Source organism: Corvus moneduloides, chromosome 11 (assembly GCF_009650955.1).
Source record: "Corvus moneduloides isolate bCorMon1 chromosome 11, bCorMon1.pri, whole genome shotgun sequence".
NCBI lineage: Eukaryota > Metazoa > Chordata > Aves > Passeriformes > Corvidae > Corvus > Corvus moneduloides.
In genome coordinates this window covers 8421907-8439226 of record NC_045486.1, presented here as the reverse complement: position 1 = coordinate 8439226, position 17320 = coordinate 8421907, and the positions used below count along the sequence as shown (strand labels likewise).

At 40.8% G+C, this 17320-nt stretch overlaps 1 protein-coding gene across 2 annotated transcripts in view; it reads left to right on the top strand.

Moving 5' to 3' along the window:
• PTPRG (protein tyrosine phosphatase receptor type G) overlaps window positions 1–17320 on the top strand; it is a 402551-nt gene that overhangs the window by 250471 nt on the left and 134760 nt on the right. For both annotated transcript variants that reach the window (XM_032121374.1, XM_032121375.1), the window contains exon 5: window positions 14035–14130. In XM_032121374.1, coding sequence (XP_031977265.1) covers window positions 14035–14130 — 96 coding nt within the window. The remainder of the gene's footprint in view (window positions 1–14034; window positions 14131–17320) is intronic.

Here is a 17320-nt window from a genome sequence, read left to right as displayed (position 1 = left end):
AAAGGGCCAGATGATAATGGGTGAAGGGAAGGAGACAAACTGAAATACTTGCATTTTACAATCTCCTGGGATGTCAGGACCCTGTAATGCCGACCCAGCAACCACTGGGTGTTCAAGAAAGCCAGTCATGATCCTGAATGTGTTTTGAACTGCTCAGAGTAGCAGGGCTACTGAAAGCTACCAGAGCTGCCACCAGTTTCAGCGAAGACTTAACAGCCCTTTGGTGTGAGAGATAGGGATGCTGTCTTTTCTTACTTTGTCCTTTTCTTTCCCCCATCTCTGTTGTTTTCCTTCCTATCTCTTTCCTCCATCTGTTCAATACAAGTCTGGCACAGTGAGCCCAGACACACTCCCTTTCACAGTGCTGCTGTGATCCCTTGCCTGGCAAGGCAGGGAAAAGCTGTGTCTTGTGCCACCTGATAGGAGTTACCAGGTGTTGAAGTGGCTGATAACAGCCACTTTCATTGCCTGCTCTCCACAGTAATGAAGTTGCAAGTATCAGACACAGAAGCTGAGTTATCTGGCTGTGCACTTCTTTTCTTTTTGCTGTTACATGTTTTTTTTCTGCAGAAATTAGGACTGGACCCCAGAACTAGATGTAGCCTGTCTCACCTGATTTTCTGAAAAACAATGTTTTTCACCACATTTAATACCATCCATAAATTGTTTTTGTAAGAAAAACCCATTTGCTAACAAAGATGGGGATAAGGCCTAGATGAAGCTAGAACACTCAGTTGTTTATATTTGAAATTCTTTAATTTTTTGTACTTTTCTCAACTTTTCTCCTATATCTTCAATTAAAAGTTATAAAGATGTTTAAATCATTGGTGTTGCCATGGAGCTGAGCAGCCTGGGTCTGTGCTCTCAACTCAAACCAAGTTTCACTGTTCAGACAGGGTCATGTTAACACCTTAATCTACGACTCTTCGTACTCTTTTATTGACATGAGTGAGCCAAGATGTTGGATACTTTTTCCCCTCAAGTCACAGGCCCTGCTGCTGGAGGGCAGGCTGAGGCTCTGGGTCACTGGTGAATACTGGTATGTGAACAAGGTAGTTCAACTTTAAGATCAAGCAGGTGACATTACAGCTGTTGGATTCAGGTCACATTCACCACCTTATCTCTACAGCTAGAGAGGGAGATGCATGCATCTGTTAAGTGAATGTGCAGATTATTGAGAAAACACAGGCCTTCTTATGTGAGGCTCTAATTACAAACCTGCAATATTTCTGTCATAAAATGACCTAGCAGAATTCTCTTAGTGAAGTGTTAGCGTTAGCTGCTGACAGCCTTTGGAGTGTGTGTGTGTTTGACAGGGGATGCTGTGGAAGGAAACTAGAATGTTGGATTAAAGAATGAAGCTAGCCAAGATAGAGGAGGAAAGCTGAGCAAAACCTGAAGTAGGACATGAACCCTCTTTCAGGGACAACAGATCCTCACCCTTGCAGCAATCGCTGCTGCTCCTGAGGCATCAACACAGAGAGTTGGGAGGTGGTGCCTGGACCTAGTTTAAGAGAATAAATACTGCAATGGGAGTATGACCTTTGAAATCTTCTGGGGGAGGATGTTTTGTGCATCTGGCAAGGAGGATCATGTGGTTGTTTTTGCGAAATGTCCCCAGCAACAAACACAGGTACACTAGAGATGTTCGATTATTGAGTGAGGAGATTTTTATTTTTCTTAAAACTGAACATTTTGGAATAATCTTCTGGCTATGCATTCTTAGGTGACTGGTTATGATCAAGGCTGTATGGTTAGAGCACCTTTGCACCATTTCTTGTTACTGTGTATTATTTACTTTAAAATTCTCTTTGAGATACCTTTCTGGGTTTAATCTCCTTTCAATATTTGAGTACAGCATATGCTCACCCTTTTCTAAACCTTTAGTACAATAATAGGAAAGTTTAAAATTTAAGTTAGGGCTTTAATTCTGTTTCTTGAACCATGATGCATGTTTAATCGGTGGTGGTATATTTGAAAGATTTGTTTGGGAAAATCTTGCTTACCAATACTGAGATTTATGCAAATAGTTTTATCTCAGATTTGTGACTCATAATACATCTTGTTATAAAAAGGTTAAATAAAGGAAATATAACTTTTACATAGGGTATAAACAGACTCTTAAATGAATCAGTGATTTCTAGGTTAATATTTAAACTTTTAACTTCAGTGCCACACTTTTAATGTATTCCACGTTCCTTGATCCGAAGCTTACTTTATATTCTGAAGGCATGTGATTGCTGTAATCTCAAGAGAAGATAAGCATGACATCTGGTTCACACCTGTGGTTTTAGGGATAAGAGCGTAGCTGCTTTATGTATTATTCAGGGCGCTCTGTTGAAACTGCAAGGAATTTGACTCTTTGAGGCACTTTGTCCAAAGGTTTTTATACTTGTCTAAAGTAAACGTGAAATACAGAAGTCTTCTCTCAGTAGTTATTGAATAGACTATTTATTCCAACCTATGCCTGCTGCCAGGAGGGAAATTAGTTATGCAGGTTAATTATCAGATTTATGATAAAGACTTTACTTGTGCAACTCCCATATTTCAAAAGTTCCATTGAGGCTTCTTGTGCTGTGAAAGAACAACACCAGGAGAGGTGAATGCACCAGTAGCACATACTGGTGTGGATTTGTGTGGCAGGTGGTACCTGCCCAGCCCTGGCCAGCTTGGCACAGCTCTCCGTGCTGTGTGGTGGGAGAGGCTGCACTGGTTTGGAGTGTTCCCAGCTCCCATCTGTGGTTGCTGGCACAATCCAAGTATCTGGGCTGGTGGTGACAGGAGTGGCATGAGCAAGCATTGGTTGGGCACCTCTGGAGCCAGAGACACCAAGAGTTTGGAGAGAAGCCAGCAGCTGTCACACTGAAAACCAGAACTTCTCTGGTGTCCATTACACAGGTGAATTGCTTGGGTGTGAGATGCTGAGGCAGAAGAGATGCTTTCAGAGATACACAGGTGTGAGCCAGACTGGAAATGTGACTCTTGGTCATACGAATTGTTTCTATTATTAAAATACAGTCAAGGGAAGGGACGAAACTGGTGCAGAGCCTGGCTGAGCAGGGATGCAACTGGGCATGCCTCCCACCAGCAGTGTGCTCTGAAAGCTGTACTGAACCAAAGTCTGAGAAATTTGGACTCAAATGCCAATCTGGTGGCACTGTTGTGTTCTTTGGGACTCAAAGAAGTTCAGCGTTCTTTTCTTTCAACATCAGTGGGCCTGTAAGAAATTGGAAGTGTTAAAGCTGAGGGGTTGTTTTTAGTCACATTATATAAAGTGATGCCACACGCAAGCAGCAGCATCAGATGCACCAGGGGAGTCTCAACATGGCATCTGCAGACAGCTATGAGCAAGGGAGGCGGTGAGAATCAGAGCTGCGTTTCTGTTTCATGGGCATGGAAGAATAACTTTGACATTTAGTAAAGGACCATTACAGAATGTTTGCAAATGGGTTTGCAGATATGACAGTGGACAACGGTTTAAGTTGAAAAGGCTACACAATTTCCAGCACTGTAACTTTTCTGTTGGTTTTGCTGCTTGCCTGAGTATTTTGCTTCTTGCTGTGCTGAAGTCTAGTTCTTCTTGATTTGTTAGTGTAAATCCAGAATCATGTCCTTAACACACTGGTGCCATTAAGATGATGTAGTCAGCTACTCTGTGTGTGTCTGTGTCTGTACACAAAGTCACTTAAGAAGTTTACAAACTTCTTAACACTGCACTTCAGATGTGTGCAGACTTCACTTTCTGCTTGGTAAAACAGTCAGAGGATAAGGGTAGAGAAAGCTAGAAAATTAGAGACAGAGTACAGAGATATTACATGTAAGGTTTTCCAAGACTGGGCAATTTGGGTAGGCAGCCCATGGTGGGGAAAGATTTCAATTTGAGGTATTTTCAGGAGATCCTGAGTTTTAGAAAGGATATATGTACTCACTCCTTGCATATTAAACCCTTTTGAGAATCTTGAAATAAAACACCCCCATTAAGCAGCTGCATTGGAAAAATCCCTCATGTTCCAATGGGACAGCTGTGACAAAACTTGTGCTGTCCCTGCAACACAGGCTGTCACACGTCCCTCCAGTAATCTGCAAGTAGCTACTGAGAACGGTGCTGAGCTCTCTGCTCTGCCTTTGGCATTATGATGAGGGTCTAGATAGAGGTGTATTCTGCAAAATATGAGAAAACCCATATTATCTTTACCCTCCAAGTAAGCTCTTGTCCTGGCCTGGTTCTGCTGTAACTGTCCATCTACTTCACAGTTCATAAATAAAAATAACTCTGCAAGTGTACAGCCTGGAGGATTTCACATCCCCTCAGAGATAGGAATGGCCTTTCACCCAGCAAAATGCTGCTGAAAACGTGCCCCATCTGCTGCATAGCTTTGAATCCGGAGTGAAACTATAAATACCTCAAAATTTGTTCTGAGGCATTTGAAAGTTCATTAAACCTCTTAATGACCTTGCTTTCTTCCACTGGAAAAAAAAAAAAAAAAAAGAAACTCATCATCAACAACAAAAAAGACCACACACAGAGGACATTTTGAATTCTACAGTGCGAAAAGAGGAATTTGTGCTAAGATATGAGCTCTCAGAGGAATGAATATTTGTGCTAGTGCATCTTTAAAGTGAATGGGATATGAAATTGTATTAATCACACATGTGAAGGAAAGTATGCTTTTGTGGTGTTTATTCTTCAAGTGCAGCCCCTTTGTTTTTCCTGAGAAGTGCTGGAGTATTTTTGGTAGGAAATCCCAGTTCTGTCCATTCTGGCAGCACTTCTTGATTTTTAAGAAAGTAAATGGATTCCTGATAGTTGAGGTAATGTATGGACAGTTTGGGTATTTTGAAGTTTAAAACTCTTCAGTAGTGTTGCTTCTCTTTTAGGAAGGCCATGGGAAGCTGATGAAGAAGATATCTAAAACAGCCACTTTTGGGTGGAGTTCAGAGCTATTCTGTTCATACAGTTAGTCCATTCCGCTTGGTTTTGGTTGTTGTGTTATTTGGTGCTTAGCCACTTTCTAAATAGCCTGTTTCAGTTTTTCAGCCATGACAGCAGCTAAGTATTGCCTCTAATTTTTCCATTTGGACAGTTTTAGGAAGCCAAGTTTGCCTCAATGTTGTGTGTTTCCACTGTCTTACTTGGAATATGCCACCATTAGACAAAGCCACTGTGAGTGACACTCAGAGCTACTCAGTAAATAAACAAAAAAGTCTCTGGTAGAGATAAAGACCAGTGAAAGACACCAGGTGGCCTCCCAAAGCGTGGGAAGATGCCCTTGGGTGTGTGGATGCACTGCCCTGCAGTAATTGTGTGCACTGAATTCCTGCAGCATCAGCTCATAAAAGGGATGTGAACCACATGGCATAGAATGGTTTGGGTTGGAAGGAACCTTAAAGATCACCTGATACCAACTCCTGCCATGGGCAGCAATACCTTCCACTAGATCAGCTTATCCAGAGCCCTGTTCAGCCTGGCCTTGAACACCTCAGGGATGGAGCACAAACAACTTCTCCTGACATCTTCTCCTGTCAGTTATGAGCTGGTTGAAGCTAGTACCAGTATTAAGGAGGCAACAGACTCTCTCCATGAGGTACCTGTCTGATTCTTCCTTACTGCAATATCAAGCAAATGAACAGCAACCTCAAAGTTTTTTTCCTCCAATAACGCTCCATATGGTACTTAAGTTCACATGGTTTTCAACTGTGTGTCATTCTTCCCATTAATTTCAAAATTTTCAAACTTTTTTTCATAAAATGTCCAGTTAAAGAAGGAATAGGCAATGACCACATGAGGAACTGAGGCCCAGAAATGGGCAGTGATCAATGCAAGATAGCAGAAACTCTCTAGTAGCCTTTGCAGTCCAAGGGCTAATAGGTTGCCATTTCTCAAGTTACCGAAAGACTTGATTTTTAAGAAATACTCCTACTTCTGCACAAAAAACCAGAATACTGAACTATTTCCCTCTCCTTTGTTTTCATGGGCTTCTTAATCTTTTCAGGAAGGAAAGACCCTTGCCTTTTCAAGGTTTTTCTTAACAGGCATGAAGGCAACAGCCACAGAGATTTTAAAACTGCAGTGAAGGTTCTCATGGAATCACATCATTCTGGTTCCTTGGTCTTGAAGTGAAATACCATTTGTCAGGAATCATTCTGATGGAGGGGTACAAATGAGCAATACTGTGTGGTGCAATCTTTTATCCTTTTTTTATTTTTACCTCCTCTCTTTGGATCTCTTCCATCCCTTGGACATGTGGTTCATATCCCTTTTATGAGCTGACTGAGCACCCTGTTGTACACTTACCACCCACGTTTCCAGAAAAAGAGCCTCCTAAATTTGTGTGTCTAACAAGATGCTGTGATGTATCTGGGTACACAGGTATAATTACCACAGGATGAAGATATTTGAAATATTTTCAGGAGATGAGACGGAAAGGTTAAAAAAAGCCTTCTGCTCCTTATCTTCAGTTCTTGTTTATGTCTGAGTATTAAAGTGTTTGGAAGGAGGTCAAATATGAAACAACACTTGTAACACAGAGGAAGGGGGATCAGAAACAAGAGGCACTGCACTGGGAGGTAATAACCACAGCTCTATAATTCAAGGATCTTTTGCATTGTGAAAGAGAAGATTTACTGCTGATTTTTTGTTGGTTTTGAATGATTTATAACATTTCACTTGTGGTGGAGTGTTGCAATCTATGTTGTCATGGAAATTCTATTGAATTTATAGTTCCATTTATCCAAAACGATTTTCCAGACTTCATTTCATGGTGAATCATATGGCTGTTACTCGGAGTACAAAGCAATTGCAAAGTTTCATGTTACGGAAAGCATAAACACTGACACCGTTATTTTCATATTACAGTTACACAAATGAATGCAACACGCAGCTTTTTAGCATCAAGTGGGCCTTCCTTGTGTAATTGACTCACTGTATAGTGTGATGGATTTTCTTGTTAGGGATGGGAGCAGGCCTAAGGGGTATTTATCTCTGGCAGCAGAAATCAAGGAAGTCTCTGGCTTGCCAAGGTCCTTCTCTCTTAACATTCAGGACTTAACACACAAGATACTGAGTGATGTGGCCGTGATCCAAGAATGCATGGGAGCCCAGGGTGATCCCATGAGAGCTGGGCTTCCTCCCTGTCCTACTGAACTGTCACTGCACCACTCACAGGTTTAAATGCTGTGCAGACTTATGGGCAGAATGTGCAACAACTACCACCTTTCAGGTTGAAAAACACTATGAAACTGCTTAGTCTCAATTTATAGCATAGGTACACCTACTGTGTTGTTTGGAGACAACAAAACAAGAATTCGTGCTTACTGTTAAAGAAGATGAAAGGGAAATTTACCTTATTTCTAAGGGATACAAATGTCTAAATTGAGTTAAATTGTGGTATTTCATTTGCATGATCTTTGCTCTTCCTGTTGTTTCAGCTCCTTTCATTTTTTTCAGCCTAGCATTGTATTCATTACCAAGTTGCAATTACATTAGGACAAAGTCCCTGTCTGACTCTTTGTTCTGCAGTTTTACCCAGCACACTTTCAAGCACTGTAGAATACCAAGTTATGACATTCAAAATATATCTCTCTACCTGCCTAACTATAGTTAAAAATTCACTGATGAATAATAGACTAGGCTGGAAAAACATGCCATTATCTGCTCCTGTTCAACTGTATCTTTTCAAAAGAATGCAATATACTCTGTGTTATTACATCAAGCTCTGGTAGGAGAACTGGAAAACATCACGATTCACTCTTCCCCTGCCTTTCCTAAGCAGATTTTGAATATGTTATAAATGTTAAGTTTTATGAATTTTTTAAAGATAATATAATGAGAAGACAAATATCAGACTTTATTGCCCCAGTGTACATCTCACACTCCAGTAAACACACAGACTGCAGTTCATTCAGTTATTCTGAATTTTTAGCACTGCAGTGAAGATTACATTATGTCTGTAGAAAATTTTTATTCCAGCCAAATGGATCACATCATCCAGTTCACTGGAAATCTATGCACATATTTAAAGCAAAAGTAAGTTACATGGAAGCTTTCAATTAAGAAAAATCATGTATGATTCATAATCTTAGCAGAGAATTTATTTTTGTGCAAGAGGTTTTAAATCCAGTTGTAAAAGTGGCTGAGAATAATTTATTCTTAGAATGTAAGCAGCAAAGGCACTAATTAAGCATTAGTATATTCAGTGCTTAACTCCATCATTTAAAGCAAACATTTCAAAATTTTTGTTTCACCACTCTGCAAAGATTTGCAATCTACCTGCGCTGCCTGGGTGTTGTGCTCTTCTGAAAATACTCTCAGTCTCTAAAGCAGTACATAATAAACCACATCACTGCTGCCTCTGCATCTTGCTGCCTGATTCATCAAAAAATTGGCTGGTCTATAAAACTTTTTATTTTTTTATGCTTTTTTCCCATGCTTTAAATTGCATGGTAGTCTTTGGATTGCTGGAAGGAAATGAGCAGAAAGCTAATTCCGATGATCTTTTCCCTTGCACCGGAATTCCTGATACTATTGAATATTCTGTACTCCATATATGTGACAGCACAATGAGCCTTTGTTCATTTTTTAATCTAAAGAGAAATCTGCTGTAGGAGGTTGCACAGGGTGATAGCAGCCCAATTTAAAAGTCTCAATTATTTATTTTTAAAATACTTGGCATCTGTCTATGGAAAATGTACTTTCTTGGTTTCCAGTCTCTTAGAATTGCTTTGAACTTGCTCACATCTCCTGGGATCTATCAAATGCTCCTTGTGGCTTTTCTCTCATAAGTGCTGAGTGAGTTTGGCCATGATACTCTGTATTGGATGTAAACTTTCTGTCTTTGTAGTGGGGTAATGACAGCAAAGAGATGTCATGTACAGGAAGGGTGATTTCTCTCTGGATGCCTGTCATGCCAAACAGAGAGACAGAACCTTTTATTTGTGGATGGGTGGCAGGGACAAGCCCTTCATTGGAAGCAGGCTCAGTTTTTGCAAGCCAGTGACATTTCATAATGAGGGTTTAGTCATTCAGAGGCAATTGCATTTAATAAAATCAGAACTGGTCTCTGGTGGGCAGTATTTCTCAGTAATACACACATTTTGGACAGCCTGTCCTTACAACATCAGCATGGTAGCAGCCCAGTTTGACATTAAAATCAAAGCATAGAGCAGGGCCTGACATTTTGCCAGGTCTGGGTAACACCAGATTTTTGTAGAGGTTGGAAGAACATGGTTGGAGAAAGGTGTTTCTGCAGCGAGTAGACTGTCTTCAGGAGGAGGCAATTTCCTGCCCCCAAGGCATGGTGGAGGGGTAGGAGCTTGGAGGCAAAGGCTCTCCAGGCTGGAGAATCACCCGCATGTTGGATGTTTGTGGTGTATTCACTTGTGTAAGTGTTGTAAGCTGGGAATAGACCTGAAGTGCTTGGAAACTGTAATGGTTGGCCACTGGACCTTCCTGGACAGCAGAGATTAGAAAACATTGCCGTGGCCAGAGCAAGATGGTGAAATGCTGCGACCTTCCAAAAGCGTCCCTAACCGGGGCGGGGGGAGTCGCTTCGGTGCTGGGGCCAAACGAAGGCACAGACACACGGCTGAGGTGGTGCAGCTACTCACCCACACATCCACTGTGCGGCCAGCAGGGGAAAAGAAACCAGAAGGGTCTTTTGTATAGGGTTCCAGCTATGTGAGGGTTTATTCCACGCCTGAAAGGTCCCCAGCCACACAACAAAAGACAAAATGGGGAGCAGGGGTACAACTTTTTATCGAGGGTCCTAGGGGCAGGGAGAAACCAGAACCAATGGGCTGAGGAACAGGAGGTGGGGTAAAGAAGGGACAAGGGTGCAACAACCAATGGGGAAGAGAGAGGGACAGGCAAGAGAGCAGAAACTAATAGGAGAACCAGGATTAGGGAACATTCTAGATGGGGACCAAATAAAGTACAAAGTTATGGAGACCAATAGGCTAATCTAAAACACAGGAACGGCATACATTAATCTCACACACTGCAACAAAATATGACGTGTTTTCTTAGGGCAGCTGGTGATTATATCCTGGGTTATGGCAGAGTTGAGGGCTTTCTCTCTAATCCTCTGTTTTAAGGCACTTGTAACAGTCTGAAGATCTTGCCTTCAGTGATCTTTTTAAAGTCTTAAATCTGTGCTGTACAGCAAATCTCTCTCAAGTTTGAAAACAATTCTTTTATAGTGCGAAGAGTGTCAAAGCATGAAGTTTTTCCATTAAAAACAAACTCTTACCCTCTCCCTGCCTTGGTAAAGCTCTGTAGCTGCAGTAGTAGTTGTGGTAGCATTTTAGGATGGAGAGTGTCTTCCTGCAGGAAAAGTACCTTTGTTTCACTAGGGATGGTTTGTCTCAGCTTTGTTTTACCAAATACTGAAAATTTCAAGTTGCTTGGACACACATGGTTTTTATGATACCTCTTTACAAGGTAAAATGTGCCGTGTTGCACATCTGGGATTAAGGAAGGCCATGTTAGCCTTTCCCAGCCTTGTTAGTTGTCGTGAGGCTAGATGTGAAAGTCTTGTAAATCTCATATATTGTGCCATAGAGAACAGGACACTCATGCCCTGCTGGACCTGTGCTGTGGGGAAGGCTGTTTGGAGCACAGTCAGCAGGGATGTTTGGAACAGAGCATTCTGACTGAAGACAGGTAGTGTCATACTATGAAGGACATTTCAGGCTTTCCCATTGCTGCAGGATTCACAGCCGTTAAATTTTTTAATTTTGGAAAATAGAAGCTGTTGTGAAATCACGTGAAAAATGTACAAAAATGATGTTGTATGGGGCTGAAATCAGGCAGTGCCACAATTCAGGTTGGATATGTAAGCTTAGGTGATTCTTCATTCTGCATTTCACAAATAGCATATTATAATCAGGTCCAGATTTTCTTTAGTGAAAAGCCTCTTTGTTGCATTCTGTACTGCTGCTATGTATGTCCCAGGCAGAGACAGTAGAAGTCATTTATATGCAAGGTGCACCATATATTGTATATACTAATTATATAATAAGGAGTAATAATGGAAATTTTCTAACATGTTTAGGTCACTTAAGTATGCGGTGACGTTAATTTTGCAGTTAACTGTCTTACTCCCTCTTTGTACATAAAGAACCTTATCCCACCCATAGAAAATATTAAATTAACTATCTACTGATAAATGCATTCAATATTATGTATATTATGAATAAAAGAACAAAAATACATTGGATATATTTGCATTTTATTGTAAATTGGGGAAAACAGATGAGGCTGTATTATGGAATAGAACAATATGTGATCACATAATTAGAAAATTGTCATAATACTAATGCTCAGAGGTGTCCAGGTGTGGTTTTATGAGCAGCCTGAACCATGAGGCTTTGAGGGTGTAACTTTACTGTCTTTTTAACGTTGTTTTTGCAGGGTATGTGTGTGTAAATTATATAATAGCAATTCCTCAGGTATTCTACTCCTAAAATGTTCCTTCTAGCTGTATGAGCACATAAGGAAGCTACTGTATGACAGATGATGATAATTTTTCATATGAGACAGTTCCCCTTGACGTGATGGATGCAGAGAGAGGAACTACACTCTCTGGAAAAATACGAGGGAGCAGTGGTAAAATGCTCCAGTGTGTATGGTAATCAAGGCAGAGTGTGGTTCTTGGTTAGACTGTGAGATTGCGCTGCTAAGATGATCAGAATGAAAAATTCTTTTACCAGAGCCCTTTGCACTGCTATGCAAGAGTGTATTGTAAAAATTAATTTCCTTAAAATGCCATGAGCAAAATTGATCCAAAATGATTCTGGCATATGCTGAACTCACTCAGTGATGTTTTTCTTCACAAAGTCCTGTGAGGACTATATAGTGAAATGTTTTATGTAAGGTACAGATAATTTCAGACTTTAAAATAAAGAGGAGCAAGATGTAATTTGTGAGTGCTTTGTCAGCTTTGGTCTGTGCTGGCTAAACTGAAATTTAACCAATTCTACCTGAAAAAAACTGTTTCTAATTTCTACATTAATGAATGGCTGTACCTTGCTCTGCATTTGTTCAAAGCCCAAATTATCAGAATATGGATGTACCACCACCTTTGTGAGATATTGTCAGCATCTGTGTGTTTGCTGTGAGTATGCTGGGAACAGGAAGGCCAAAGAAGGGGAAGAAAATTGCTTTCAAATTTTATAAAACTAGTGTGAGTGCCAAATTTTTTCTTTTTTTGTGGGCTATTTGGAGTGTGATCTTCCTCCCGCCGAAAAAAGTACCTCTGCCTGTGCATGCTCTGATCGTCATGTTGGCCTTTTCCCAATGCAGTGAATTTTTTTAACTGTATAATACTGGCAAACTACCTATTCACTACAGCCAACATATGGTCAAAAGCCTGGGAATCAGTAAATATGAGTAGGAATGTATCTGTGCAAGATAAAAGGGTATAATCTCTCCTGGCATATACAATATATGGGGAAAATAGTGCATTTGTGAATATAGTAGGATGTGTCATGCAGCACTATTTTGGAAAAATCCAAACAAGTGTTTGGGTCTTGCAGACAGACTTTCTGGAGGGAGTCCCATGGTCAGACCAGCAGTGTGTTGGGAGGCATGGGTAGTCTCAGCTAGACCTTACTTCTCCCTCAAACTATGAGCTGTGTGCCTATCTCTTATCATCACTGTAGTGCTGTGAAAAGGGCAGGTACTGGTGATGGGCAGCAGAGTGAGTGCACAGGTTCAACAAGAGGCCAGTGGCAGAGAAGCCGAGGGGTCCATTCCCATTTCATAGCCAGGAACAGATATTTTTTTTTCTGGCATCAGTGAGCACAAGTGAGCATACATATCAGCCCGCCAGTACTGGTTTGGGTTGTGAAGTCTATCTGGAAGTTTCCCTGAATGGCCGCGGGAGCACTCGCTGTGAAGTCCAGTCCTTGCACTTGGCTGTCACCATCAGGCACATGGTTTTAATTTGTGTTGTGTAGGGTACACGTACAACAGATGTTACGAACACTGAATTTATTCTCTGACCATATACACACCTGCATGGTGTAGTGTAGAGAAGGGAGTGTTGCATGTTTTAAACCAGATCCTTCGGAGCAAATTGTGGCTGATAGAGATGGACTAACACTAGGGGCTTCTTTTGGAAGGGATGGGTTGAACAACTACTGGAGAAGCAGCAGTGTGTTCAGACAGCTGGCAGAAGTGGAAGCTCAACTACTGTGGGAAGTGGAACAAGAACCATACAGGAAATTAAGAGCACGAGCACCCACAGCCTCTGCAGGCTGCTCTTATTCGGGGCATGTGTGTAGTGGAGTGGAATTGTTTACCAGCAGAGTGTATGGAGGAAGCAGTTCTTGGTCCTCCTCTATTTGTGTAACTCCCAACACTTGTTAGTTTGGGGCAGTCATTGTTCTCACCTGCTCTTACTTGGGGTTTGTGTAATTATTAATATTTATTCCTTTAAAAATTACATCAATATATCTGGTTTTGTCTCATGCTTTTTGCAGACTATTAACACTTTGGAAATAAAAGTCATGAAATTTAACTGAAGACAGGGAAAAGTGTGACCCTAACTGATAGACCTGAATATCAGAGGCTCATAAAAATGCATTGCTATGGAGAGAGACTTTTATCTTACAAATGACTTTAGGAGTAAAGAAATAACTCCAAACATTGAAATCCTTTTCAAAATTTTCTATGGATTTTGAGATAAATATGTTTAGCACGTTTAACAGAGTGGAAGATGAGCCTTCAGTGTGCAAAGAAATGAAGAGATGCTGGCAGATAGCACAAAGTTTACCATCTGAACAAACTGACCATACTGTTTAGCCCTGGGTTTGGTATTAAAATGCATTGCATCACCTCTGTTCCCTGCTTACTGTCCCAGCAGGGCAGTCATGCTATTAATCAAGATGCTGGTTAAACACTATTGTTCAGCAGAATTCCTTTATCTCAGGTTCATAACAGTGGGTTTACGTACAACGTGTATGCATTACATCATGTGAAATCTATATGAATCAACACTAATGTGATTCTATTGTTGGTTTCAATTTTTGCAGATGCAGATTTACTTCTACAATCCTGATGACTTTGACAGTTTCGGAACAGCCGTTCTAGAAAACAGGGTGGTAGGAGCCATGGCTGTGTTTTTTCAAGTAAGTTTAAACAAAGGCTATATCCATAAACCAAAGTGTTCACCAAGTACTATTTAATTCATTGAATTGTTTCAAGCTTAATGGATGCATCTGTTTTCTTGTTCCCACCTGTCTCAGTGAAAGATATTTCATATTGTCTATGTGTGATTTAAGAAAAAACATAATGAAAAATTTTGCCTGGATTGTTCTGACTTTATAGCTACTCTACAGATGTAGATTGGAGAACACATTTATCATGGAACTTCCTTCGCTGCTGAAGTACATTGCTGCAGTCCTTGGAATACTAACAAACCAACACCAACTGGTTCTGTTTAGGGACAACTTAAAATTCAAATGTAGCTTGAGAGAAGATTAATCAATAAGTTTCATCAATCTTATCTGGAGCAGCTTCTTCTAAATTGTCATAGTAACAAGTTCTTGAACAGACCGGGTTTCCAAATGAGTGAATTTATGCATGCATTTGTTTGAAATGCATCCTCAGAGATGCAGATCTGGGGCTGCTGGGTGAGCTCATTTGTGGTTCCACACACTCCAGATCTGCGGCATGGGGCAGGGAGCACCGCTGGTGATGGGAGTGTCACCTGTGGCAGTGGCATTCAGCAGTGTGAGCTCTTTGTCACCTCATGTCAGAAATGGGGTCTTACCTTTCTGACTCGAGGGTGAATTGAAGGGAGGGAGTTGGAGCCGCTCCACACCACCAGGCTGTCACACGCAGAGAAGTAGCTAATGAAGATTTGAAATACATTGAGGTCTTGCTTTTCAGAAGAGGAAAGGAGGGAGGGAAGAGCAAGAGAAAATGCTGATCCTTTGTGAGGTTTCAAACTAGTTTTTACTGAGGAAGAAAGCGATCTTGCTGTTATCTTTGTGAAACCAGATAAAAAGGAATATGCAAGTACCCATATGGAAATACCTCCCTTTTTCTTATGATATTAGAGTGACAAGCCTGACTCTGCTGCTCAAATTTAGTAAGGTTGTCTTTTTGCATGTCACCGGTTTTGATCAAATGCTTTGATAAGGAGAAAAGGACAGATCCTTGTATTGCATAAATTGCTGTAACTGGGCTGACATCAGTATAGTGGAAGGAGGCATGTTAAATCTTCACTGTTGGATTCTGAGCACTTCTGTGGCATTTCATATTAGGGCAAAGTTGGTGGAGCTGTGATAATTTACAGTGGCATGCCATGATGATGATTCCCCAGACTTCTTAATCTCAGTGTACGACAGGAAGCTTTGGGCAAATTGAATTTGGCCAGATGAGACAGAAGTTTAGAAACAGAACAACCAAAGACTGGTTTATACCACAGTGAAGCATTGTGGGTTTGGTGTGTGTGCCATGTCAGAAGGAGCATGGGTTTGTCCCATGGTGGGCAACACGTTGTGGCATCACCTGTCTGGAATTTAACTGCTAAATTACCCTGATGGCCTTCACATCAGCCATGTGAAGCACTGCCCCGTGTCACACCACTTCCTAATCTGTATGTGACATGTATTCCCTAAATCCTTTTTTTTTTTAAATAGGATCTTAAAATTGTGGTGGGACTGTGTTTGGTATTCCCCACCTGCAAAGCCAGGTGCTGCACTTACTGCAAGTCTCTCTGTGCATGATTCCAAGGGAGCCATTAAACTCACTAAAAATAACTTTAAATAGTGTGTTATGCTGTTAAAAACCCCATCTTTGATTGTAAGAGACCTGAGGCTTTTTAAGACCCCAACTGAGTGTTGTAGTCCCCTCAGGGAAGCAGAAATCTATAGTTTCCATCATTTCCAGCCCTGCTGGCCACAGGATATGAGGCTGTAAAGTCTGGATGATGGTGCAGCTGGTCTCCGCTGCTCTGGGAGCTGTGAAATCTGAGGCCATTACTGATAAACACTCTCTGATCTTTTCCAGAGAGTGGGGTTAAGGCAATTCTTTGGCAAAGTGACCCAGGGACAACCTGTTCTGCGGCTGCAAGGAAATGATTGTGAGGGTTTTGGCAATTTTTCCTTTTCCTTTGGGTTGAAATGAGAAATTGAGGCTGTGTTGTTAAATTTGTGAGTGTATCAGGTTTTCCTTCTGGGCAGCTCTGCTCCAAGATAGAGAACAGTCGAGGAAGATTTGTAAAGCCCCAAGTCCCCAGTCTGGAAGGCCATATGCTGAATTCTGGACCCTGTAAATAAACTTGAGGGACACCAGTGTGACAGCTGCTATTTTGGCCATCGTGAGGATTTTCCAGAACTAGTCCCATAGGGCTTGAGTTGTTGTATATAGGGTTAACACAGGGTCATTAACAGGTGATGATAATCCTCTGCAGATCCATACTGTGTTTGACCAAGGTGCTGTTTTAGCCCCCTCAGCTGTGTTTCATGTGCTGGGCTTGTTGATCTATCACTTGGGAAAACCTTTTTATTGAGAAATAATTGATGTTCCCTGAGCCTTGCTCCCTGAGGCTCCATGCAGATAAACTTGCCATGGCTAGTATTGCATGCAGCTAATTTAAAGTTGTCTTTTAAAACTGATCACTAGTGACTTTTGAATGAAATGTCCATAAGATGTCCATGGTCACATTTTGATTGTCAGGTTAGATTGTTCAAGTACAACAGCTTTCTATTTTCCAGAGCTTTAGTCCCATCTTGGACTCATTTACCTAGAATACAGCTTTTAAAAATTGTAGCAAGAGAGGTCATACTGTTTTTTACAAATGCATTAGAAAACTGCATCATGCATGCTTTTCTATGTAAATATTTCAACATTAATTATTGGATACATTTGCCATTAAATCAAGACTTGGATTTTTGCTAATGTGGTAATGCTGTGTTGGAATGAATGTGCACGACACTGGCTGAGTTTATAGTCTGGCAGGTGTTTTTTGTTTGACTGATGTTCATAAATGTTCCTTTGAAAATCAGGTTCACCAATGAGTGAACATTGTACTGAACTATAATTATTGGTGAAACATTAAATAATTAAGAACCCTCTTTCTTTCTTTTTAAATAATTTAACTTGGACTATGTAAGAATTTTCCTTATTGAATTCATTATTTCAGGGGCAATTTCCAGGTGAAGTACATTGGTTCTGAAGTTGGATAATTGAAGCACTTGGAACTTTGTTGTAATTAAAGCTGTGCTTTTCTCATTGCTTTCATTTTAAGCTCTGTTGATAAACACTATTTCTGTTTGTGTGCTGCAGGTTAGTTGATCTGACAAAAAAAGC